This window comes from Lagenorhynchus albirostris, chromosome 7 (assembly GCF_949774975.1).
Source record: "Lagenorhynchus albirostris chromosome 7, mLagAlb1.1, whole genome shotgun sequence".
Lineage (NCBI taxonomy): Eukaryota > Metazoa > Chordata > Mammalia > Artiodactyla > Delphinidae > Lagenorhynchus > Lagenorhynchus albirostris.
Genome location: NC_083101.1, coordinates 104,141,969 through 104,169,901, shown reverse-complemented (window position 1 = coordinate 104,169,901; position 27,933 = coordinate 104,141,969). Strand labels below are relative to the sequence as shown.

The 27,933-nt window shown below is 37.6% G+C and overlaps 1 protein-coding gene across 1 annotated transcript; it reads right to left on the bottom strand.

The window, feature by feature from the left end:
* Positions 1-1,249: 1,249 nt before the first annotated feature.
* Positions 1,250-27,933, bottom strand: ESCO2 (establishment of sister chromatid cohesion N-acetyltransferase 2). The gene is made up of 11 exons (XM_060153602.1): positions 27,818-27,933; positions 26,618-26,686; positions 25,021-25,849; positions 21,623-21,716; positions 16,025-16,082; positions 13,163-13,289; positions 11,928-12,059; positions 10,605-10,694; positions 9,765-9,908; positions 5,323-5,498; positions 1,250-1,975 (listed from the first exon to the last, which is right to left on the bottom strand). The coding sequence occupies exons 2-11, from the start codon at positions 26,668-26,670 to the stop codon at positions 1,843-1,845; spliced, it is 1,836 nt and encodes a 611-aa protein (XP_060009585.1). The 5' UTR covers positions 26,671-26,686; positions 27,818-27,933; the 3' UTR covers positions 1,250-1,842.

Genomic DNA, 27,933 nt, shown 5'->3' with positions numbered 1-27,933 from the left:
TGCAGAACCAGCGATACTTCTGTGTGGCAAAAATAAATAGAAATTATATTTTAGAAACAGACTTCTAATCAAAATAAAATTATAAAAAAATAAAGTTGGGAGGCCAGAAGGGGGAGCTCTCTGCCCTATGAAGATAGCAGAGCACAAGAGGAAGCTGGCATTTTCTTGCCTGGCTAGAGCTCAGCCAATGAGAGACTGTCACAACTCAGCCAATGATAAGTGCGGGACTCTTTGTTTACTATTGCCCTCTCACCTTCCTCTTCCTCTCTATAAAAGAGTTCCCTCAATTTTTTGCTGAGGACTTGAACGTGGTCAACTTGGTTACAGACCCTGAATTGTAATTCTTTGCTAATCTCGAATAAACCCATTTTTGATGGAGAAATAACTGGCAGTCTATTTGTTTTATGTCAACAGCTGCTATAAATATGTGTGCAGGTTTTTGTGTGGATATAGTTTTCAATGATTATTTTTCATAGAGAGCATGTACTATTTTTATAACCACAAACTGTAATTTAAAATGAAAATCAGTACATTCAACTGAATAAAATATTGAAAAGAACTTTAATTGATTAATCATAAAGGCATTGAGCAAAATAATGTTAATAAAATTTTTAAAATAAAATATTTAAGACAATTTTTAAACACAGCAGTGCAGAAAATAGCATTAAAATGTTTGTAAAATTACACACATTTTAACACTTCCACAGTCTTTGTGGAACCCAGGCTTTTAAATTTTTGAACCACTAAAGGCAAATAAAAGAATGTAGAGGAACAGATTCTACATAGAGTTACAACCTGGACACTACTTCCCTAGAGTGTTATTGCCAGAGAGAAGTTATGACATGAGTTTTGTAGAATAAAAAAAACACCTGAATAATTCTTTGCTTTTCAAAGTAAGTATCCAAGAACTATACCAGAAAAATATGTGCATATTTAGGTGTATTTACATAATGTCATCATGTTCTGTGGCCCATCAGCCTCGATATATTTATTTACTAACCTTGGTTCTGTTAGTATACATTTAAAATGTAATCATATGAATCATCTAATCCAACTGGGTATCCATTTTGTTAGACATCAATCACCAGCAGTAAGTTCACTAAAGAAAAGTAACACAATTAGCATTTTCAAACACCAAAAATTAATGAAATGACAATAGTGCAATTACTAAGTTTAATTAAATCTGATGACAAGTGTGTTTTGATTAATGATTTTTAAAAAGATAAAAATATTAAGCTCTAGAATTCTATACAAAAGGATATGGAAATCTTACTTTTTACCATCTTTCCCTGGTACAAATTAGAAACTCAAAATACTTTAAATATACTCAAACTGAGTTGCTACAGCCACGTGCCTATAAAGTGAGAATTTTGTGTACGAATTCAGGAATTACCTTTAAAAAAATGGGGATGGAAATTATTTGCCTGTCTTTAAATTCTCCTCTTTGCTTCTGATCAGGCACGAGAAAATTCTGGCCCCAAGGTGTGCTTTATAAATCATAAGTGGTCACATTTCTGTGGAAAACCACCTTGCTTTGTCAATGTTCTTACATAGAAGGAAAGTATTTTCCAGCTATAGCTACCAAGCTTCATAACTAAGGATTCAGAGTGCTAGTCAGTATACATCATCCAAAGATTTTTCCTTTCTTTGCATCCCTAGATAATTTTCAACGAATTTACCCCTGACTTTTCAATTCATAAGGAACAAAACTGAGGCAGGTTTCTGTATATGTGTGTGTGTCTTAGTATTTTTATTTTGATATTTGTTAAATAGTTTGTATTTTATGATAATGGGCTGTCTGAACTCATCCATATAGTAACTGTTCTATAGTTGAAATTGGCTTTAAGTATTAAAATTGTATACAAGGAAATTAGGGGTGTTGCAGTACTTGGTTGCAAATAACTTGCCATCTGGTGTTGGGTCAGAAAATGCTATTTCATTCGTGCTGAGAAAACAGCCAAACATGAAGCAATTCCTAAAAAAGAGAAAAAAGATAATTTAACAATGGAAACAACTTAAAATTTTGATTAAACATAAGCACAATTATATCAATATTTTAAAGCAATCCAATTAAAAAATTTCAATCTCTTTACATATTCTTGATTAAAACCAACATTATTTTATTAAGTGGTAAAATGACTCAATGCCTTGTATTTTACAGGTGGAAGTCTAATATCATTTCACAGATGAGAAAACTAAGGCCCAGAAAAAGTTCTGCCAAGAGGCAAAGGGAGCCACACAAACCATCTGGTTGACTCTAGGTGATCCGTGATAGTAAGCAACTAATATGAGACAATATTGCTAGTTAAAAGCCACAGGTAGCTATAACAACAAAAAAATAATTATTTTGGGCTTCCCTGGTGGCGCAGTGGTTGAGAGTCCGCCTGTCGATGCAGGGGACACGGGTTCGTGCCCCGGTCCGGGAGGATCCCACATGCTGCGGAGCGGCTGGGCCCGTGAGCCATGGCCGCTGGGCCTGCACGTCCGGAGCCTGTGCTCCGCAACGGGAGAGACCACAACAGTGAGAGGCCCGTGTACCGCAAAAAAAAAAAAAAAAAAAAAAAAAAAAAAAAAAAAAAATTTTAACCAATAACTATATTCTTTTGAACTACATCACACACTCAGAGCTTTAAGAAGGCAAAAACTAATCTGCATTTTGACTACAACTCTCCTTGATCCAGCTCAACTAGGATTAAAAGCAATAAAATGAAATAGCTGAAACAATTCAACAAAACTGAGGGATAGTCTATGAAATAACTGGCCTGTAGTCTTCAAATTCTTCAATGTCCTGAAAGACAAAGAAAGGCTAAGAAACTGTTCCAGGTTAAGGAAAGTGAAGACTAAAGAGATATTTTGACTAAATGCAATATGTAATCCTGAACAGGAAAAAAAAATGCTATGAAGGGCATTTGAGACAAATGACAAAACTGAAATATCGACTATACATTAGATAGTATAGCATTATATTGGGATATTAAATACCCCAAATTTGATATCTGATCTGTCCTTATATAAGAGAATATCCTTGTTATTAAGAAATACATACCAGGTTATATACTGGTATTCTCCATACCAAATTTATGTATCTCAACATAAAATATAGAAAATAGAGGTATTTCACAATTAACTATGAAATAAAATCTTTACAGACACCAACTTCTCTCACTGCTCCCCTTTGTAAGGTATGGTGGGGGCCTAGGATTGAGGCCTAGGACTGCAGCCCTGTGGTGGTCTTGGTGTTCTTTCTTAAAAAGTGTATGGAACCCAAAGGCTAGAATAGTGCTACTCAAAGTGTGGTCCTTGGTTTTGTCAAAGTGGAGTCATTGGTTTGTAATCTGTTATCTTAAAGATAGAGGTTGAGAGAGTAAGTGTTGCGAAACTCATCTATCTAACCTAGATTAGGTAATTAACAGGCAAGAAAGAAGCAAACTCATTTGTCCCATTATCAACTAAGTACCAACATACAGTGTTAGTACAAAGTGTGCATACTGTAGTTTTAAAAGGGAGAATTCATATACCAAAGACTCACCATTTAGAAATACACAGTTCAGTGGTTTTAGTATATTCAAAAATTGCACAAAACTCAAGAACATTTCATCACCCAAAGAAACCCTGTAGCCATTAGCAGTCACCCTCCATTCACCCTTCCCTCAGTCTCTGGGAACAGCTAGTCTACTTTCTATCTATGGATTTGCCTCTTCTGGATGTTTTCTATAAACAGAATCATATAATAACATGGGGTATTTTGTGAATGGCTTTTTTTAGTTAGCATAATATTTTCAAGGTTCATCCATGTTGTAGCACGTATCAGAACTTCATTCCTTTTTGTGGCTGAATATCCTATTGCAGTGTTGTATGGATGTACCACATTGTGTTTATCCATTAATCATGAATTTGGTTGTTTACAATTTTTTTTAGCTATTATGAATAATGCTGCTATGAACCTTCATGTATAAGTTTTTGCGAGGACAGATGCTTCCATTTCTCTTGAGTATACTTGTAGGAGCAGAATTGCTGGGTCATATGGTAACAGTTTAATTTCTTGACAAACTGCCAGACTAGATTCCACAGCAGCTGTAGCATCTTACATTCCTCCCAGCAGCATACAAGGATTACAGTTTCCTCCACATCCTCACCAACAGTTGTTATTCTCCCTTTGTTTTCGTTTAGTCATCCAAGTGGCTGTGAAGTGGTATCTCATGATGGTTTTGATTTGTGATTTCCTTTATAGCTAAGGATGTTGAGCATAGCTTCACATGCTTATCAGCCATTTGTATTTCTGCTTTGGAAGAATATAGAATACATTGAAATCCTTTGCCTATTTTTAAATTGGGTTGTCTTTTTGCATGTTGTAAGAGTTCTTTTATATATGTTGGATATACTAGACTCTTATTAGATAAATGATTTGCAAATATTTTCTCATTCTGTGGGCTGTCTTGCTAATTTACTTTTACATTTAGTTACACTTGTGAGTTACAGTAAGTCTTTATTAATTACCTAGTCACACATGGTCAATAAACATGTACAATTTCTAAAATTCTTTTTATAAAAAATATTTATTTTTAATGTACAATTTCTAAAATTCTTTTTAAAAAATATTTATTTATTTATTTAGGCTGCATTGGGTCTTAGTTGCAGCATGTGGGCTCTTTGTTGAGGTGCGTGGGTTTTCTCTCTCTAGTTGCGGCGTTCGGGTTTTCTCTCTAGTTGTGGCGCGTGGGCTCCAGAGTGCATGGGCTCTGTAGTTTGCAGCACGCGGGCTCTCTAGTTGAGGTGCATGAGCTCAACAGTTGTGGCGCACAGGCTTAGTTGCCCCGTGGCATGTGGGATCTTAGTTCCCTGACCAGGGATCAAACCCACGTCCCCTGCATTGGAAAGCAGATTCTTTACCACTGGACCACCAGGGAAGTCCCCAAAATTCTTTTTTTTAAACTTATATTTTGTTTTTATAGATTTATTTAAATGTAATTTTACATCTGTTGAATCTAATAAAAATTTGGGCTTCCATTTTTCCATTTGTTTGTTTCCTAGCAATTTATCTTTACTTTATTAATGTGTTGGTCTGTAACAAAATCCAGTCTTTGACCACAGGTAGTTTGAAAAGCACTGGGCTAGAATGTTTCAGACTTGGAATGTTGTGCCCGCAATTGAGTATATCTAGTTCTTTTTTTTTTTTTTTTTTCAGTGCCAGCATTGCCTTAGCCTGACTTTGGTAGTATTTATATAGAAGTGTCTTACCAACATCATTCCCTTTGGCTCATGAGCCGGGAAAGGTTCTTGGAAAGCTAATCTGGGTCTAATCCATTTTATTTTATTTCTTACCTTAGAGTATCTACCAGTCGTCTTGCAATGCGCTTTCTTCTCTTCAATCTGAAGACCCAAATTCTACTTATCCCACAGATTGCAGGCTCTGGTACATCTGAACATTGCCAAGCCCTATGACATTCTTTAGAGCTTGGGGATTCTGGACCAGTTGGTTCAGACAGGACACGGAAGGCCTGCAATGATACACAGAAGCATCTAGAGCTAACAATACAGCTGAGTTCACATTTCTTTTTAAAAACCATTCTTTAAACAAAATTTAAGTACCTAAAATTAATCTTACCCTACCTTCACAAAAATGTTAAAATTCTTTGCTATTTCTTGAATTCTTACCCATTTATAGTCACACAACGCTTAAAAATTACTAGTGGTGTTGAGATATCCCCACATCCTAGTGTATTATACCATTGTGAAACTGTCTTGTGTTGATTTAAAAAAATTATAAAAGACTCTTACTTCTAATAAAGTACATAAACTTCTCCCATTCTCTCCATCCTAAAATGTACATTTGATATTATAAAAAACTAATAACACTAAAGAAGGTTTTTGCATATAAACTATGAAATTTGGTATTTAAATTTTTCTTTAAACTTCTTATTTTGAATATAGATTCAGAGGAAGTTGACAAATAGTACAAAAAGGACATGTATCCTTCACCCAATTTCCCCCAATAGTTACATCTTCCATAACTATAGTACCACACCAAAAGCAAGAAATTAACATGGGTACAATGTGTGTGTATAGTTCCATGACAATTCATCATACCTGAATACTGATTTAACCATCACCACAATCAAAATACAGAGCTACTGCATCATCACGAAGCTCTTCCTCTTGCTACCTCTTTATAATCACACCCATTTCCCTGCCCCCCACCATCCCTAAACCCTGGCAACCACAATCTGTTCTCTATCTCTAAAATTCTGACATTCTGAGGATATCATACAAATGGACTCATACAGAATGTGACCCTTTGAGAATGGCTTTTTTTATTTTTTTATACAGCAGGTTCTTATTATTTATCTATTTTATACATATTAGTGTATATATGTCAGTCCCAATCTCCCAATTCATCCCACCCACCACTTTCCCTGCTTGGTGTCCATACGTTTGTTCTTTACGTCTGTGTCTCTGTTTCTGCAGAATGGCTCTTTTTCACTCAGCACAATGCCCTTGATACCCGTCCAAGTTGTTGCATATATCAAGTCTGTTCCTTTTTATTGCTAAGTAATATTCCATTGTATGGATGTACCAGTTTGTTTAATCACTCACCTACTGAAGGACACTTTGGTTGTTTCCAGGTTTTGGCTATTACAAATAAAGCTGCTGTAAACATTCAGGTGTGGGTTTTTGTGTAGACATAAGTTTTCATTTCCGGGATAAATGCCCAGGAGTATGATTGCTGGGTCATATGGTAAATGTATGATTAGTTTTTTAAGAAACTGCCAAACTTTTTCCAGAGGGGCTGTAACATTTTACATTCCCTCCAACAGTGTATGAGAAATCTAGTTTCCCTGCATCCACACCAGCATTTGCTATTGTCACTATTTTCTATTGTAGCTGTTTTGATAGGTGTATATTAAGTTTTAACCCCCACTGAGAAAACTTTGCTTCTGAAATGAGAATGAATAGAAGAGTATATGTATGAGTTAGTTGGCTATACAGATCTTCCTCAACTTATGATGGGATTACGTCCCGGTAAATGTAGATTGTGGGCTTCCCTGCTAGTGCAGTGGTTAAGAATCCGCCTGCCAATGCAGGGGACATGAGTTCAAGCCCTGGTCTGGGAAGATCCCACATGCTGCGGGGCAACTAAGCCTGTGCGCCACAACTACTGAGCCTGTGCTCTAGAGCCCGCAAGCCACAACTACTGAAGCCTGTGCGTCTAGAGCCCGTGCTCTGCAACAAGACAAGCCAACACAATGAGAGCCTGCGCACTGCAACGAAGAGTAGTCCCTGCTTGCCACAACCAGAGAAAACCCCACACTCAGCAACGAAGACCCAACACAGCCAAAAATAATTAAATAAATTTATTTTAAAAAAGAAAAAGATCAAAGAAAGAAAAGGCCAAGTTAATCACTTTTACAGCCCATAGTACAAACCAACTGCTTTTCTCTCTCTACTGTCTGATAAACACACAAGAGACTATATATGTATATGTGTGTGTGTGTATAAATATATATATATGAGATGAAATGCAGAAAAAAGGAAAATAAGAAAGATGGTAGAAATGAGGGGAAAAAAGGGAAGGCACGTATAAAAAGGAGTAAGATACAAAGCTACAGTAATGAAGACAGTATGGTACTGGCACAAAAACAGAAACATAGATCAATGGAACAGGATAGAAAGCCCAGAGATAAACCCACGCACATATGGTCAACTAATCTATGACAAAGGAGGCACGGATATACAATGGAGAAAAGACAGTCTCTTCAATAAGTGGTGCTGGGAAAACTGGACAGCTACATTAAAAGAATGAAATTAGAATGCTCCCTAACACCATACACAAAAATAAACTCAAAATGGATTAAAGACCTAAATGTAAGACTGGACACTATAAAACTCTTAGAGGAAAACATAGGAAGAACTCCCTTTGACATAAATCACAGCAAGATCTTTTTTTGACCCACCTCCTAGAGAAATGGAAATAAAAACAAAAATAAACAAATGGGGCCTAATGAAACTTAAAAGCTTTTGCACAGCAAAGGAAACTATAAACAAGATGAAAAGACAACCCTCAGAATGGGAGAAAAAATTTGCAAACAAATCAACAGACAAAGGAGTAATCTCCAAAATATATAAACAGCTCATGCAGCTCAATATTAAAAAAACAAACAACCCAATTAAAAAATGGGCAGAAGACCTAAATAGACATTTCTCCAAAGAAGACATACAGATGGCCAAGAAGCACATGAAAAGCTGCCCTACATCACTAACTATTAGAGAAATGCAAATCAAAACTACAATGAGGTATCACCTCACACCAGTAAGAATGGGCATGTATCACTTCACATTCAGAAAATGTACAAACAACAAATGCTGGAAAGGGTGTGGAGAAAAGGGAACCCTCTTGCACTGTTGGTGGGAATGTAAATTGATACAGCCTCTATGGAGAACAGTATGGACGTTCCTTAATAAACTAAAAACAGAACTACCACATGACCCAGCAATCCCACTACTGGGCATATACCCAGAGAAAACCATAATTCAAAAAGGCACATGCACCCCAATGTTCACTGCAACACTATTTACAACAGCCAGGTCATGGAAGCAACCTAAATGCCCATCGACAGACGAATGGATAAAGAAGATGTGGTACATATATACAATGGAACATTACTCAGCCATAAAAGGGAACGAAATTGGGTCATTTGTAGAGACGTGTCTGGACCTAGAGACAGTCATACAGAGTGAAGTAAGTCAGAAAGAGAAAAATATCGTATATTAACGCATATATGTGAAATCTAGAAAAATGGTACAGATGAACTGGTTTGCAAGGCAGAAATAGAGACACAGATGTAGGGAACAAACATATGGACACCAAGGGGAGAAGCGGGGGTGGGGGGAGGTTGGTGGTGGGATGAACTGGGAGATTGGGATGGACGTATATACACTAATATGTATAAAATAACTAATAAGAACCTGCTGTATAAAAAAATTAATAAAATTCAAATAATAAAAAGGACTAAGGGCATAATTTCAAGATGTACTGAGACAGATAAGTATTTTTAAAAGGAAGGAGACATAAGTGTGGTACATTATAAAGTCAGGTTCAAAGAACACATTTGAACTATAAGTCTTCCTAGCTAAAGATTACCCTGTAAGCTCCTTGAAAGGCAAAAACTATATATCTCTATTGTAGAACAAGTGTTGGCAACCTTTTTCTGTATGGGGTCAAATTGTAAATACTTTAGGCTCTTTGGGCCACGTGGTCTCTTTTGCACCTACTCAACCCTACCTTTGTAGCACAAAAGCAACCACAGATTAATATGGAAATGAATGAGCATGGTTGTGTGTCAATAAAACTTTATTTACAAAAACAGGTGGAGGGCCACACTTGGCCCATGGGCTATTGTTTGCTCCTCTGCTAGAACACTGCTAATTAGTATCCAAAGTAGATTCTAATTAAGGCACAAGTAAGGACTATTTTGCCAGATATATTAACCTGCACTAAGCCACATGTTCAATAACTGAGCTTATTTAAAATACTACACTTTATAGTCCAGGTATATAAAAGACAACATGAACTTAAGACTGACTTATCCTGCTTATATAAGGCAAAATACCAGATATAATAGAAAAAAATGACTTCAATTATCTATATGGTCAAGGATATTTTAGAAGGAAAAATTCATTAATGGTAGCATTCTTAAATGCCTTTCTCCCAACTACTTTATTTTGCTCACAAATTATACCAGCAACTTATTAGACATATACGATACCTGTTTGATGGGCTCTGCAATTAAACACCCAACTACTTTCTTTTCATCAGAAATAAAGAGAAAAGTTTTAGTTCTGTTTGGACATCTGGGAACAACTTGCTGGAAGCCCAATTCATAATCGACAAGTTCTTGGACATCTTCGACCTAATGATGTTAAAAACCAAAAGATGTGAATTTGTTTGAAAAAGTATAATAGAAAATATACATATTTATATACACAAAAAGTATGATTACCGTCAGTTTAGCCTCTTTTATCTCTACTTCCTAAATTTACACAATCCCAAAATTATTTCACTATTGATGCATGTTTCTGCCACTTTGGAAACAGGGTTTTAAGAAACTATTTTAAAGATTGCTTTCAGCAGACAGAAATTCAGACCCTTGGGAGGGATAAGGAGTAGGACGATTTTTTTCAGCTTTATTCATTGTTCACTGGGGCTAAACATCCAGCCCAAGAAACAAAGGCAACACCAACATAAGAACTAGACTCTGGAGCCATTAATTTCTCAATATTAAAAAGTTTAGTTTCTCTCTCACAAATTGAAGTTGTAGATAAAAGATAAGCTATAGAGCCTTATCTGTTTTCTTTAATCTCCACCTGACACTCCTTTGTCTTGTAACTGTAAGTTTAATTTTGTATGACATACTATGAAAGTCTTCCTTACAACTGTACCGAAGTACAGCAGATTATCTATAAGCAAAGGTATTTTACAGTTCAACATAGGTTGATTTCTTGGCAGAGAATGGGGAGAGTAGGAGGAAAACAAAGATTGAGAAAGTAACACTATAAATCAACTACACTTCAATTAAGAAAAGAAAAGAAAAACTAATGTTCCACACCTTTCTGATAGCATAACTCGGATCATGTGACAGGACCAACACAATTTTCCCATCCCAAAATTCTGCTACAACACGTTCTTTTTTCCAGCCCTGCCAAAGGAAAAAAAAAGTCACAGTTTAATCTGAAGAGGGAAAAAAATTAAATAATATGGTCTGGAGAGAACAAAAAGATGGACAATGAATGATATAAAAAAGATAAAACCCGGGCTTCCCTGGTGGTGCAGTGGTTGAGAGTCCGCCTGCCGATGCAGGGGACACGGGTTCGTGCCCCGGTCCGGGAGGATCCCACATGCCGCGGAGCGGCTGGGCCTGTGAGCCATGGCCACTGAGCCTGCGCGTCCGGAGCCTGTGCTCCGCAACGGGAGAGGCCACAACAGTGAGAGGCCTGCGTAACCCCCCCCCCAAAAAAAAAAAAAAAGATAAAACCCAACTACAGGAATGTGGTAAGGGAAATAAAAGATGCCTAAAACAAAGTGTCTGCCCTCCAGGGGCTGACACCCTATCAGGAGACATGTAAACAATCTATTATAAAATAAGTTGAAGTCAAATAAGAGCCCTTCATAGGAATATAGAGAAAAAACAATGAATTATTAGGGGTGTGAAGGTGGGGCATGGGTGGGATAAGCAGAGGGTTTTTTTTTTGGGGGGGTCGCACCAGCGGCAAGTGGGGTCTTAGTTCCCTGACCAGGGATCGAACCTGCACCCCCTGCACTGGCAGCGCAGAGTCTTAACTGCTCGACTGCCAGGGAAGTCACCAAGCAGAGTTTTAATAAATAAGGCTAAAAGTATTATGAAGGCATGACCTACAGCAATAAAAATAGGGGAAAAAGGGAGTGCATTTGAGTAGCAGGTGTAGTCATAAAGATAAGGCCAACAGTAGGATGTATTTGGAGTAGGAGGGTGCTTGATGAAGAGGTGGGACCTCTCTTCTCAGTAAAGAAAAAGCCTGGAGAAGTCGTAGAAAAGCCGTTTTTCTAAGGTTATCTATAAAGAAGAAACTAAAGTGAGGAAAGGAGAAACTCCTCAAGTCTTTGAGTTTTGTATCTTGACTGCTCAGCTCTGAAAGCTAGAGGTAAGGATGCAGGGTGTTCACTCAACCTAGAACAATAGCTTCTCTTATATTAGGACAGGAGGTTTGAAGTGGCACTTTTATTAAAACTTAACTTTTAAATACATCAGTCTCTAATATTAAGGACAACAAAATTGCAGATGATGAAATATTTTTGGACACATAGATCTTTCCATATTTAGGCAAAAAAAATGTATCTTTTAAAGCAGTTTCACTTTTTAGAACAAATGGAAACGACTATTTTTCTTACTTACTGCATATTTGATTCCCTCCAGAAATCTGTGGTGATGCTGAACATGCTGCAGTTCATCCTCGGGGTTGGAAGCAGTGTAGATCATGCCACAAGACTTACACATGGTGGCTCCAAAATGTTTCTGACCAGCGTCCTACAATTGGAAGAGGAAAAAAAAAAAAAAGCCTATCTAAACACATCACAGTTAGCTCTACATTTGGTTCATGTAAATTTGTCCATTCATTCAAATTTGTCCTCATTTTTTTTTTATGCTGGCACAGGTGAAATACTAAATGAAAGTCTGGTTACTCTATCTTCTTCTCTCTCAGCACAAACAAGATGGAATGAGAAGAGCCCTAAACATGCAATAGTGATGAAAGAAGTGAAACTGCTTCTTTGGACAGTGGAAAAAAAATCAAGATTCTTTAGCTGGACCCATAGTTCTAAGAAGCAATAAGATTAAATCATAAATATTATAGCTAAGATGAACAATGGAACTTCCTTATTAAGCTCTTATACGAGAGGCCTAAAAAAGCCTCATTTCAAAGAGGCAGGGCAAAAATTTCAGGACTTATACATTCATTATATAGTATTTTTTCCTTAAGTGGTTAGGAGTCTGAAAGTCTTTTCCCCAAGAGTTGATAAAAAATAAGTAAAATACATAGTAAAAGTTCAGGAAAAGCACAGATAAATTAATGAATATAGAGAATGCAGGGATATTCAATGTCAAGGCTTATTAATTCCCATTGTATCTCATAAGGCATTGCTTAATGCTACTGAAAAATAACAAATTTTGAATTGTCTATATAGGCGTTTGCAAACTTTCTACCAAGGTTCAGAAAGTAAACATTTTAGGCTTTGCAGGACACACATATTCTTTTTTTCCAACACTTTAAAAATGTAAAAGCCATTTTTAGCTCATAGGCCATGGTCCAGATTTGGCCCACAGCCATAGTCTGCCAAACCCATGTCTAATGCAATGTTGCTATTCTCATTAAATCTTCTATAGATCAACAATAATTTTCCTTATCCAGAGGCAACTCATTCATCAGCATTCTACTACGTTGCTAGGACTGCCCAACACCATCAGTTCAAAGATGTACTTGATTAGCTTTAAATGCTGCCACTACAGCAAAGGTAGCATTTACAAACTCAGAATATCTATAACCCCCGGTAACTATGCTTAGACAACACGTCAGACTTCAGGTTCTATGTGAGAGCCATGTACAGGAGGAGCTTTGTTTTAAATGTACTCACAATGACGAGCTGGTCTTTTGTTTCTTTATTTGCATCTCTGGTATTAGTATTTTTCTGTATATTGATTTGTTTCAAGAAGTTAGTAGACGTGACGGATCCCACAGAAGACTGTTCTTCAACTAGAGATCTTGAAGTAGAAAGTTGGTAAGTATTATTTAATAATTTAAAAATATTTGACAAATTATAATGAAAAGAAAAGAAATGTATATAACATTTGCAGAGGACTTTGCAATTTTTAGGGCTTTCTATCGACATAACTTGATGAAGTAATAGGGCTAGAAACAATGAGAAACCTGAAGCCCACTCAGACGGGATCAGTAAACTACTCAAGGTAAAGTAACTAGTGAAGAATGGCAGAAAGACTCAAATCCCTGTCTTCTAACACCACGTCGAAGGGATTTCATCTACAGTATCAGCTGCATATATGCAGGATTTCTTTGTAAGTTGATGTCACCCTTAAAATTTAATCTTTTCTTGCTTTATCAAACCTTAGGACCCACGTAGGCATAAAGAAACTCCTGGAATACCATAGCAGATAAGTAGACTCTAATACTGAATCTCACAGACCCACAGGAAGTCAGTCACCAGCACATTATGATCCAACAACTTTTTACTGGGTCAGTGAGTGTGAGGCTAATACACTCGCTAGTCTGCATGCCTAAAGCAGCACCCTACTATTCTCAAATTCTTAGAGAAAAAAAAAAATTGGCTGGATAGATGTTGTTGAGGCAACCTTTTCGCATTAGGAGAGAACGCTTGGACTGGCTTATAGAGATTGCAAATAGGAGCCCTTCGTCCAAAACCAGCTAGCAAATGTTTTGATCAACTCACACAGAGTTTAAAACTTTGGATTAGCTACCAATATTTTAAAATCTAGAGATTCCACTTAAAAATGCGTATTTCCAACATTGCAAGAGACACTGTAAGATCATTAGACCTCTGTTTCATCAAAGAATCTACTAGTTAGAGCTACACAGCACATGCTCTTTTAGGTGGGGCATGCTTCTCCAGTTGGCTCCAGTCTCTGCCCAGCCTGGCTGGCTCTGTAGGCACTGAGTTTGTAACCCTTGCCTTATAATGAAATGACCTTTTTCCAAGGATGAAAGAAATAGAAATCTCTAGAGAGTAGAGGCAAGGAAAAAAACCAAGTACCCAATGCAAGGGGTTCAAACAGAAGCTGACACTGACAAATGAAAAAACACTGGAAAAAAACCCCTATCTAACGCTTTATGCTAACCCAAGGTGTCTTGCTAGCATCTGACTAGAAAATGGCTTTCAAACTGACTTGACAAACCTATGGTGAGAAATATATTTCACATAATGACCAATACAGATACATATATATAACTGAAAAAAAAAGGATTCACTAAATACACTTACTACGTGAGAGATGCATTATTCCATTTTAAAAAAATGCTAGATGTGATACCCTTAAACTGATTTGATAAACTACTAATGCCTGTAATATAAAAAACACTTGTCTAGGTCGCTGACCCCCTCCACCCCTTATACAACGTTTGCTAAGTACCTCAGCTCTTCCCATCTCTGCATGCGTGACCGCAATCTCTTTACTTCTATCCTAGCAATTTTAACAGTTTATTATACGTATTTGTTTAAATGCCTGTCCTCTTCTAACCATAACTTCCTTGATAGCAGGACCATGTGTTATTTACCTTCACATCTCTAAAACTCGGTGTAGTTCAATACCACATGGTACTCTATAAATGTTTGCCAAACGTGAGACTACAAATCCAAAGAATCTGTAACCTACCTAAAGTAAAACTCATAGATTAAACCACAAGAAATTGATGATATCTGATTTTTTAGGTCCTACATAATGAGCAAATTTCAAATGATTCAATCAACAGTCTCCTAATATCTCCTTATGCTACGTTAAATTAGTTTATATGCTATTAGCTAATTGTGGTAGGTTTCAATCCTCAATAAATAGTCATGAAAGAAGACAGATGAGAAAAGGGAAGGGTGAAAAAAACTAGGAATATGGACTTTGAAGCGGAAAAGTTGTCCATCCAACCCAATCTCCAAGGCAATTTAGGGTGAGATGCCCTAAGAGTAGGAGAACTTACATAGGAAGTACCTTGCTCAATACCTTTAGTTGTTTATCATCAAATAGGAAGAAGAGAACCAAAGCTGCTTAGCGAGATGAGACGTTCAGACTATAAGAAACTTCTTTTTCAGAGCTTTTACACTTATGCTCACATGTACCCATGCCTCCCGCACTTCCAGTTTTAGTTTTGAGCAGGATAGTGGTAGCTTCAGCTGGGATTTATAACAGCATTAAGCTGCTGCAAGTTACTTACTCCTCTGGCCAGAGTCTCCTCATCTATAAATGGGGTAATGATGGTATCTACACCATGAGGTTGTAAACGCCCATTAAACATGAACTATTATCAATATGTTGTCACACAGGGGAGGCGATACAGCCTAATGGGCTTTGGTTAAAATATGGATTCTAGTCCTGGCTCTGCCAACTAATAGCTGTGCAACTGTGGCTGGATTACAAACAGTTTTCTCAGCTGAAAATGGTAATAATAGCATCAATCTTCTAGGTTGTTGTGGGGATAAGTGAAATAATGGATATAAACTACTTATTATGGGTCAGGTACTATATAAAAATGTAGCAATTATTACTATCCAAGTCCACAAAGGTCTTTTCCTTCTCTCAGCTCTTCAAGTTCTTAAGAAGTTTCTATGAGAGGATCTGATTTCATCTTCTATTCTTAATATCTCTTTAATGGGGAAGAAAAACAGTGTTCTCCAAATTAAATAGTGTAAGAAAGAAAAAGAGACCCAGTGGACTCACAGTTAAACCTTGAACGTTAAAATAAGAGTGACACTTACCTTTTTGTGTTGACTGAAGACACGGTGAAGATGGGATAGACAAGGGTCTCAGGAGAAACTTGTAGGGAAAAAGGTGACAATAATTTGTATCACAGAATAAACTTAAAGCTTTAAAGCATAAGAGTTTAAAGGTTTATAAGACCAAAATACTCACATTACTTGATTTCAAGACTTAACAGTAATCAAGACAGTATGGTATTGACAAAGGGATAGACAAATAGATCAATGGAACAAAATAGAGAGCCCGGAAACACCCACGCAGATACAGTCAACTGATTTTTAACAAAGAGACATAAGTTAATTCAATGGAGAAAAGAAAGTCATCAAATGGTGCTGGAACAATTTGACATCCACATTCAAAAAAGATGACAACACTCACATAAAAATTAACTCAAAATGGATCACAGATCTAAATGCAAAATGTAGAACTATAAAACTTCTAGAAGAAAAATCCACATGAACTTGGGTTTGGTAATAATTTTTTACATACAATACATGAAAGAAAAATTAAATGAGTTAGACTTTATCAAATTTAAGTGTTTTGCTCTGCAAAAACTGTTAAGAGAATAAAAAGACAAGCCACAGACTAGGGAGTAAATACTTTCAATCATATTTCTGATCAAAGATTTGTATACAGAATATAAAAAGAACTCTTAAAACTCAATAATAATAAAAAAAAGTCCAATTAAAAATGGGCAAAAGATCTGAACAGACCCTTCTCCAAAGACATATAGATGGCAAATAAACACATGAAAAGATGTTCTGCATCATTTGTCATTAGGGAAATGCAGATTAAAAGCACAATGAGCTATTACTGCACACCTATTAGAACGGCTAACATCCAAAAAACTGACAATAACAAATGCTGGAGGGAATGGGGAGTAACAGGAACTCCCATTCATTGCAGGTGGGAATGCAAAATGGCACAGTTGCTATGGAACATTTTGGCAGTTTTTTTATAAAGTTTAACATAGATTTGCCACATAACCCAGCAATCATGCTTGTAGGTGTTAACCCAAGTGTTATGAAATCTTATGTCCACAGAATAACATGTACACAAATGTTTATAGCAGCTTTATTCATAATTGCTAAAAACTGAAAGCAACCAAGATGGCCTTTAATGGAGGAATGGATAAACAGACTATGTATGGTAATTCCATAGTTCAGCAAAAAAAAAAAAAGGAATGAACTATTAATACATGCAACAACACACATGAACCTTAAACGCATTTTACTAAGTGAAAGAAGTCAGACCCAAAAGTCTACCTACTGCACAACTGCATTTGTGTGACATTTTTACCGGAAAAGGTAAAACCATGGGGACAGAAAACAGATTAACGGTTGCCAGGGGGATGAAGAAGGGTAGAATAGATGACTACAAAGGATACACACAAGGGAAATTTTAGGATGAGAGAACTGTTCTGTAGGGTACTGGAGGGGTTGATTCATGCCTCTATGCACTTGCAAAATCCATAGAACTATATATAACAAAGAGTAAAATTGAATGTATGTATTAAAAAAAAATCAACCATGATGTTGAGGGATCCCAAGATGGAATGCAGACTGTGACAAATGAATCTAACTGCATTAGAACTGCATGGAGAACTGCATTGAAGGAGACAATGGAAGAAAGGAAAGATGACCTAAGTAACTACAAAACAACGTTTTGACTAGAAATTAGAAGGCTAAAGACAAAAGGACTGTATTTAAATGGTATACGCTGGTAAATCTGTTTCTCACAGGAGAATGAGTTAATACTGAAACTGCCCTGCAGGTATATTGGGACTGTACTTAACTAAGTAGGTGCACAGTGACGGGGAGGAGCCAGCTCTCTCACTGTCTGTGAGAAGTTACAGACAAACAAAGAAGGAAGGGAGGGATAACCCGAGGGACTGGATTAGTCAGAGACATCAAGTTTGAACTTATGTTTCTTTAGCATATGTACACATGGAGAGATACACAAACAATTGTAGATGTGTGTGTATACATGGATTAGGATACATACATATATTGATATTTTCTAGCTCTGTCTGCTGAGAGGGCCTAGGAGCCACTCTAGGGCCTAGAGCCACCTAGGAGCCACTACACTCCAGTAGCAACAAGCACACCAAGTCCAGAACTTGGTTTCTAAATTATATTCCCCAATAGAAGGAACTAGGGTTCCTTGGAGAAGTGGCCGAGTCTAGGACTGCGTCAAGGCAAACGCAAGATGAGCTGGGAGCATCTTGTAGTGACAGAAAGTAAGAAGGAAGTGCTCAAAAAGTAAAAGAAGGAGACAGGTCAAAGAGAACTGACCTGAAAATATCTCCCAATGGTCAAAGCTGAAACAATATGAGCAACAGAATATATAAATAATGTAGTATTAAATTTTAACCCAAAATATAAAATATTAATGAGTGCATACTGATGAATATCCAGGAGTCCATTTATTTATTTAAAGATTGAATAAATAGGGACTCCCCTGGTAGTCCAATGGTAAAGAATCCACCTTCCAGTGCAGGGGTAAGGGTTCAATCCCTGGTCGAGGAGCTAAGATCCCACATGCCGCGGGGCAACTAAGCCTGCATGCCACAACTACTGAGCCTGTGCGCCTCAACTAGAGAGCCCGTGTGCCAGAAACTACAGAGCCCACACACTCTGAAGCCTGTGCGCCACAACTACAGAGACAAAACCCACACACCACAACTGGAGAGAAGCCTGCACGCCACAACGAAGAGCCCGTGCACTGCAACAAAAGATTCTACATGCCACGATGAAGATCCCGCGTGCCATAACTAAGACCCGACGCAGCTAAAAAAGTAAAATAAAGACAACTCTTCCTTACAGAAGGAATCCACATTGGGCTTCCCTGGTGGTTCAGTGGTTAAGAATCCGCCTGCCAATGCAGGGGGACACGGGTTCGAGCCCTGGTCCAGGAAGATCCCACACGCCGCAGAGCAACTAAGCCTGTGCACCACAACTACTGAACCTGCACTCTAGAGCCCGCGAGCCACAACTACTGAAGCCCACACGCCTACAGCCCATACTCTGCAACAAGAGAAGCCGCCGCAATTAGAAGCCCGTGCACCGCAACGAAGAGTAGCCCCCGCTCGCCGCAGCTAGAAAGCCCACGCACAGCAATGAAGACCCAATGCAGCCAAAAATAAATCTAGGAAAAAATAAAAAATAAAGGATTATTTTTAAAAATAAAATAAGGGAACATTGTTTAAAAAAAAAAAAGAAGGAATCCAAATAATATATGAAAAATCTTCCTCTCTAGGAGATGAAACTTAATCTCCACCCCTCCCTGAAAGGGCAGGCCAGACTTAGTGACTTACTTCCAAAGAATAGAGTTTGGGAAAGGAAAAAGGGTAACTTTTACAGTGGAGAAATAGGGCAAACCTGATCTTCACCAAGTGACAGAGGTTAACATCACCCGTAATGTCATGTGGACATCAGCACCCAATACGATGTGGTGAGAAGGGCAGTTCACCTCAGTGGCATTCTTCCCCCAAACCCATAACCCGAGTCTAATGATGAGGAAAACATCAGACAAACCCAGGTTCAGGAACATCCAGATAAGATATCTGGCCAGGACTCCTTAAGAATGTCAAGGTCGTGAAAAACATGGAAACAAAGAAAAGACTGAGAAAATATCACAGACCAGAGGAGACTAGGGAGACATGACAGCTAAATGCAATATGATCCCCAGGGTGGATCCTAGAACAGAAAGGAGACATTAATGGAAAAATTGATCAAATCCAAATACAGTCTAGAGCTTAGTTAATAGGAACATACCAATGATCTAAGTTTCTTAGTTTTGACAAAGGTACCACAGTAATTTAAGATGCTAACAAAGGGGGAAATAGGGTAATACAGGAACTCTCTGTATTATCTTTACAACTTTTCTGTAAATCTAAAATTACTACAAAATAAAAAGCTTATTAAAAAAAAGAAAAAAGGTGTGAGTTCCCTGGTGGTTAGGACTCGGAGCTTTCACTGCCCAGGTGTAATCCCTGGTCCAGGAACTGAGATCCCACAAGCCACGTGGCATGGCCAAAAAAAAAAAAAAAAAAAAGGAAAAGAAAGAAAAAAGTTAAATAGTAGATTAGAGAAAAATAGTACGTTGAAAGTATGCTATCTAGTAAAAGAGGAAACTGTTAACTTTGCACTGAAAAATAATTAGAGCTCATTCTCTAGAAACAAGGCCAAGACAGTTGAGAATCTGACCTGCTATGGATAAGTTACTTAACCTTAAGTCTGTTTCCTCATCTGTGAAATGGTCATACAAACTTATTTCCTAGGGTTGTTGTAAGAATTAAATGATAAATTAGTTATTAAGTAATAAGGTTTTATCATTTGTTTACTACCTTTGTGAATTTTGCCATATGCTTGTACCATCTGTTCTTATTTTTGTTTGTTTGCTCATGCAGAGTGGCATGCAGAATCTTAGTTCCCCAACCAGAGATCGAACCTGTGCCCCCTGCAGTGGAAGCACAGAGTCTTAACCACTGGACCGCCAGGGAAGTCCCTTGTACCATCTGTATTATATTTTATTTATTAAATAAAAGTCCTTAAATGGACTTAATGTACTAAAATAAATTTATTTTTAAAGAAAATTTTATAACTATTGTAAATGAAAAGCCGTTATTATTTTTCTGCTACATGTTCTGTCATATCAGGGATAGCACAACCCATGGAAAACAGAAAGCATACTAAACATTTAGCACTGCCTGGTACATATTCAGCAGCTAATAAGTACTAGTTATTAACAGTATATCTCAGAATAACCATTATGAATCATCATTCGATATATCCTTATATCATTAGATCCTCTTAAGGGCTATTTTGCTTTTAGTTTTATCTTTGTTTTCTTCCTGTGAGCTACAGTTTCTCACTATATTCTGCATATCTACTTCTAGAATTTTAATTTATTTCCAAATTTATAGATATAATGAACAAGTTAAAGTTACAAAGAATCTGGCTGGTAAGTAGAATGTTAATCAACCTCTTTATATATTCATAGTTTAGTAAATACTGTTTAAGTGAACAGTGACACCATAAGTTAATAATAGGATTTCAGGACTAAGAGAAATTTAAAAATTAAGACTAACCCCTTACTTTAGAGATTTCTTCCCTAGATCACACAGTTAATTAGTGGCAGATCTAGACAAAACCCCAAGGTTCCTGATGCCCAATTCAGTGCCCTTTTATGGCCTTTTAAATTCTGCTTACAACTGGGCTTTGATCATAGATATATAACAAATTGTTTTCACTCCCTCCTATTATTGGGGGTAAAAGGTAGGTAGGGTATGTATGATAAGAACACCTGGCCCTAGGGAGCTTAAGTAACTTGGCCACATCTCACAGACCAATTAATCATCAGTATTTTGTCTTAAATTCCAGCCTAAGGTCTCTTTGTCTCCTCCATAAAATGCACTGCACTACTTATCATAGAAAATAGTGTTACCAAAATAAACACAAAGATACAGGTCACAGATAGTGAATATTTAAAAAAACCAAAATATTATTGTATATAATTTCATATTGACACATGTAATGAAGCATTATTACAAGCAAATAAACTCATTTTGAGAAGGAAACTTTTCTCTTACTTACCTGCCTTGTTCTCACTGAAAGACTCCTCTGAAGAAAAACTCTTATTTTCATCGGTTTTACATTCCCTTGAAGAAATGACTCTATCTGATGCATCCTGAAAATAATGAATAAGTAAAATTAAGGAAACCTATAATTCTTAATCATTTTCTATTTAGTGAATGAATCCCAACAGATCTGCTTCTAAAACAGAGTATGTAGTTTATTATGAATTATATTTCATAATGACTTTAAATTCTCAATTTTCAGTCTATTTTAAGGAAAATTCCTTTTATATCTACTAAATGTAATATTTTAAAAGACAGAGTGTGCATATTTAAGTCCATAATTTGTCATCCTGTCAAAAATGTATTATTTCCTGACAAAGAGGACAGAATGAAGATTATAGAACATCCCTTCTACAAAAATGAATTGAACAACAACAACAAAATTAGTGAAAACAGCAAAAATTTCCCCAGCAGCTGCAAAACTGAAAAGGAACAACCTTCTGTCACAAGCTTTAAAATCAGGGAGGCAAGGAAAGAAAAAGAACATTCTGGGGTAGTTGGAGAGGCTTCTAAACTCCCACTTTTGGGGCAGTAGCAGAGACTAACACTATTTATTTGGTGAGACTCAGAATACATAGCTTGGGGGAAAAGGAAAAAACTTTTGATTAAAGAGGAACTCATTCAACATCATAACATCTCAGAAAAGGTGAGACAACCCATCAGTTTGCCACTTCTCAGGGGTCCATAAGGAGTTGGGGAAAGGTTATGCACCCTCTAATGAAAAACAGGATTCACCCTCGTCTAGCAGAGATGAATACGAGTAGTGGGTATTTAACAAAACCTTAGGGAGAGAACAGAGCCCAGTTCCACAAATTTAAGATGCACAAATGCCCAGCTTCTCAAACTACTAAAAACTAGGCAGAACCCAAAACCTAACCCCTTAAAATGAAGCTCAGAAAAAAAAGTCAGAAGAGTACTGCAGAGAAATCATCATATCATTGTAACAAGACTGTTTCTTCATTATCAAATGGATATGCAGAATACTAATGAGGACCCCTCCCCTACATGCACTTTGCTTCATTGGACTGAGAATTAATTTTAGCTTGAGTTGTGCCCTAGATTTTTAAAAACTGAGTTATATTTATATACACTGACATGCACAGATACAGAGTTTGATGAATTTTTCATAAACTTATATATCCTGTAACCCAAACCCAAAACCCCTATCAAGATATAGGGGTGTTTTTGTTTTTGTTTGTCAGAAACAAGATGAAGAATTAGTAGAACTGCTGTTATGGCTTAGGCAAGCAAGAACACGCTCCATTTAACAATATACTTGGCAATACTTGATAGAAATGCTTACAAGGGCAGCAGGTAAATGAAATTAGCAGCAAAACTGGACTGATCTAGATATGTATCCATACGTTGATTTAGTGGAAGGAAATGAAGAGCTCATACCTGTCAAATGGTAGCCTGATACTCTGTTCCAGGAGATTACTGCCATGCAGGAATGTGGGCTTAGCTTTGCCAGAGTTCAATTTTTCATGAAACACCAGAAATCTGTTACCTTACATTTAAAAAAAAAATGCTGGCTCTAAACATTAGGTAGGCCAAGCAAACATCCATGGGCTGGACCTGGTCCACTGGCCACCAATTATAATCTTTGCCATTGAGATCTGAAATGTAGGTGACTACAAGAGGTAGGAACTGGGGTTGAATTTGGGAGGAGGCAATGAGAACAATAAGAGGAGGTGAGGAGGGAAATGACTACAGAGAGAGTTTGAATTGCTCAGCAGTATATGAGCCTCAGAGTGTATGTGAAAGCCTACAGCTGCAAGGGTTGAGATGAACATAAACAAGTCAACACAGACTCGGAAGTCGCCAAACTGGGAGCCCTTCTTAAGGCCTGTTGCCTCAACTACCTTCTGCCCTTGGCTACATGGAAGAAAACCACCTTTCTCTCCTTACTGACAAGAGGTCAACAATAGAAGGTATAGACCTGCATTGTCTGTTATGGTAGCCACCAGCCACAAGCAGCTAATGAGAACTTGCTACATGGCTAGTCCCAATTGATACATGCTGCAAGTGGAAATAAACATGGATTTCAAGGACTTGGTACAAAAAAAAATGCAAAATATCTCATTAATAACTTTTTATATTGATAACATAGAAACAGTAACATTTAAAACATACTGCGTTAAACTTTTTAGAAACTATCTTAATGTGGCCACTAGAAGATTTTAAATTACGTGTATTGGTATTCTATCAGACAGCACTAGTCTAGGCCAGCTGGGACAAATAGGAGCACAATCAAAAAAGCATAGAGGACTTCCCTGGTGGCGCAGTGGTTGAGAGTTCGCCTGCCGATGCAGGGGACACGGGTTCGTGCCCCGGTCCAGGAAGATTCCACATGTCACGGAGCGGCTGGGCCCATGAGCCATGGCCGCTGAGCCTGCGCGTTCGGAACCTGTGCTCCGCAACGGGAGAGGCCACAGCAGTGAGAGGCCCGCGTACCGCAAAAAAAAAAAAAAAAAAAAAAAAAAAAAAAAAGGCATAGAATGGCACCCATGAAAACATACTATGTAAAATAAACAAAAACCCAACTATACATTCACAGTGATCATCTCCAAGTAGTGGGATGACAGAAGATACATATTTTTTATATTCTCTGTATTCTCTAAATTTTCTAGAATAAGCTAGTACTTTAAATAATGAGCTGAAACAAACAAAAATATGCTCATTCTCTGGAAATCTACTACCTGAATTTTGTTATTTCTACTTTCTAAAAACAGACTACCAAGTAAAAGTTAAGTTTCTCTGGACCACAGTTATGAGGGAACTTAACGAGATGTAAACCTTAATGCCAAGAAAATGTTGGTAGGCTTCCGTAAGCCAAAAAAGGGAGGAAAAGCCCATCTTTCTACCCTGTCTCTAAATTCTTTATAGTGATGATACTATTTGGCTTCATAAAAGCAGTCCTACAGACTGTAAAGAAAACAAAATTTTGGGCTTCCTTGGTGGCACAGTGGTTAAGAATCTGCCTGCCAAGGCAGGGGACATGGGTTCGAGCCCTGGTCTGGGAAGATCCCACATGCTGCAGAGCAACTAAGCCCGTGCACAACTACTGTGCTCTAGAACCCGCGAGCCACAACTACTGAAGCCCGTGCACCTAGAGCCCGTGCTCCACAAGAGAAGCCACCGCAATGAGAAGCCCGCGCACAGCAACGAAGAGTAGCCCCGCTCACCACAACTAGAGAAAGCTCATGTGCAGCAGGGAAGGCCCAACGCAGCCAAAAATAAAATAAATTTATAAAAAAAAAAAACAAATTTTGTTCAAAGTTACATATATACAATGTATACTGAAGCTCTGTTATATGGCCAGCTTAGTTTTTAAAGTGATATATTTACATTTACCTTTATTAATTTCTCTTCATTTTTACTTCTTTCACTCAGCAGCTCAGTGTTCAGTTCTTTTTCTACTAACAAACACTTTGGCACTTGCCTTGTCTCAAAACTTCTTTCATTGACAGTTTCCACATCAGACTCTTCAATAACTTCTGATTTATTCTTTTGGGTGAGTCCCAGTAATGGCTTATCTTCCAGGGACAATTTTCTCAGAGAGGGTTTTTTCCTAACAAAAAAAGCCGCTCCTCCCTGGAGGGTAACTTGCGGTTTGACCTTTTGGCTTAGAACTCGAGGAGCATTCAGATTATTTTCAGCTGAGTAACAATTATTCTCTTTCTCCACAATTGGCTTATAGGCCACTCGATTTTGCTTGGAATTTTTAGGATTCTTTGACACAGGCTTGATGCACTTATATCCTGGTTGACACTTAGCAGTTAAACACTTCTGTGGTTTTTTGTTCATCGTCTTGGAGCAGGCTGGTTTTCCCTGCATTTTTCCTGTCACACTGGGATATGATCTATCTTCATTATTAGTTTTTAGACAAATAGATCTACTCTCTTTTATCAGCTTTCTCTCCAGTGGATTGAGGTACCACTTATCTTTGTTGTAAAAGGATATGGTAGACACAGCAGATTTAAATGGTGAACCTTGATTTGCAGATGGCAATCTAGTTTTAGTCGTTTTGAGTGGACTTGAAATGAAATGGCCTTGTTGAGAGCAATGAATCTTTCCTTCATTTTTATCACTGCTTTGGCAAATGTGCTTTTTATTAGGTGATGGAAATATATTTTCAGTAAAGTCCGAAATTAATTTCTTTGATGGAATTTCTGATAATAGGCTATGAAAAGAAACACAGTCCATTGATAAATATAGTTATTTTGCTTCCATTTCTATGTCAATTTACTGCTAAGCAATAAACAGCTCTACCTGTAAGGCATATTAAAAATGCATCTTCTCCACCAAACATCCATCCATATACATTAGTAGTTTAACAGCAGGATTCTCAAATTCTGTCTTTACCAAACAAAGCATTTGAATATTTTTCAAAACTAAGATTCCAATGTTTGTGAAAACAAACACTGTTTACAGAGAAGCTTTGAGATGCACGTATATGTATATGTGTGTGTGTGTGTTTTAAAACCTATTTCTAAGTTTTGGCCATATACCTGCTATAATTTCCCTAAAATGATTAATTTTATGTAATAAACTGACCACTTAGGGCTGTTCTATAATATATATCTCTGGTATGACATAGAGTATAGAGCTTTAGAGGATTGCTTACTGATGAGTATCTACTATATGCAAAACAGTATGTTAAATATTACATAAGAGAGCAGAAAGGAGCAAGGTAATAAAAGATCTGACCCACATTTCCAAGCCATAGGAAACAGCCCTTTCTCTGAGTCCCTCCAAAGGCCTTAAAGAATTAATTATGAAAGCTTACAGTATTTCCAGACTAGAATTAGAATATAAAGTATTACTGTAGCCACAAGGAGTAGGTGAATGGAAGAATGGAAATACTTAGAGATAGAAGAGAGGAGATAAAAAATGCAAGATGGTGAATTTTTCTTTTTTTAACAGTTTCTACTCATAGGATGAGACTCACTTATCACAGTTCAAAGAATGCTGCTTCCTTTTCCTTGGAGTTAAAGTTGACATCTTCTTAACTGAACTCCTAAAAGCAACAGAACAATATAATAACCAAATTAATCCAATGTGTATAAAAATCAGTAAATCAAAATTATACTTTATAAGTCTGAAAGAGTTCTCAGATGGGTAATGGTCCATAAAGATCCAAAAAAGGGGGGATGGGTTTAAAAAGCAAATCACTTTAATAAAGGTTTAAACCATGAAGGTAAAAAAAAAAAAGAAAAGGAAAAACACTACATCACAGTAGTAACTAATTCAGCAGGGACAGTACAATTTAATTAACTAATTAAGCAGGAATACTACATGTTTCAAGCCGTAAAATGATCCTATTGAGGAAGGATTTTACCCCATTTCAGGACACACTTTCCCCTCAATTAGCCTGATGAACCCATACCAAGTTTAATCACTTTATATTCTGGGCAGCTGTCCTTGCCATTGCCCTCACCCCTACCCCTCCCGCTGTTAGATGCTCTTGCCCTAGGCTTCCATTCCATCCTGCACCTCCTTGGTATCCGTTTAGCACATTTTCTTGTTGTTAGTTTGACTGTCTTTCTCAAAAGCCTACATGTTCAAAGAAGGCAGAGACCGTCTCTAGCTTTTTCATCAGAAGCAAGAAAACGGGGAAGCGTAATCCTCTCTCATTTTTCTAGTCGAGGAGCTGCTTGTTTCCTTATTTACAAAATACTCTGACCTCCTAAGACTGCGGGTAAACAAAATCACGCATGTTAACTCTCGGGCAGATGGTATGTTGCTCAATAGCGTTTTCCCTTCCCCTTCCTTCGGATCAAGTATATTTAAAAAAAAAATTACACAAGCTTGGCTTCAAACAAACAGAAAGACCTGGGTTTCTGGGAATTCGTGTCGAGCTGCGGCTTAAGGCAAGACCCTTCCGGGGCTGAATGAGGAAAGGTAGGAGAGAAAAGCGCCTCTGTCCCCAAACGCTTTCAGCAAAAAGACGAGAAAACTCGGCGTCAGAAAGATGGAAACCCGGTGACCTGGAAGTGCGGACACCCGCTCGCTGGCTTCGGTCTCCAGCCGCGAACGCGCCAAGCACCGAGCACAAGCTCTTTTTCCTTGACATTCACCTCCACGTTCCACAGAACCTCCCGGTCTCCTGGCTCTTCCACCCCACGCCTCGACCCTCCGCAGGACTTACCCGCCCCTCGGACTGGCAACCTCTCCTCAGCAGAGCCAGGGGTCCCGACTGTATTCAAATTCTCGCGCGCCAGTCCAGGCAGAAGTAGGTGAGTTCCGATTGGCCGCTTCCCAGCG

What these genes read in the sequence shown, in the direction of transcription:
- ESCO2 (XM_060153602.1), bottom strand. Translation starts at nt 26,670, where the DNA reads ATGTCAACTTTAACTCCAAGGAAAAGGAAGCAGCATTCTTTGAACTGT. An exon ending in CAAAAGACCAGCTCGTCATT is followed by an intron (nt 12,060 to 13,162) that starts GTGAGTACATTT and finishes TTCCAATTGTAG; the next exon opens with GACGCTGGTCAGAAACATTT. An exon ending in CGAGTTATGCTATCAGAAAG is followed by an intron (nt 9,909 to 10,604) that starts GTGTGGAACATT and finishes TAACATCATTAG; the next exon opens with GTCGAAGATGTCCAAGAACT.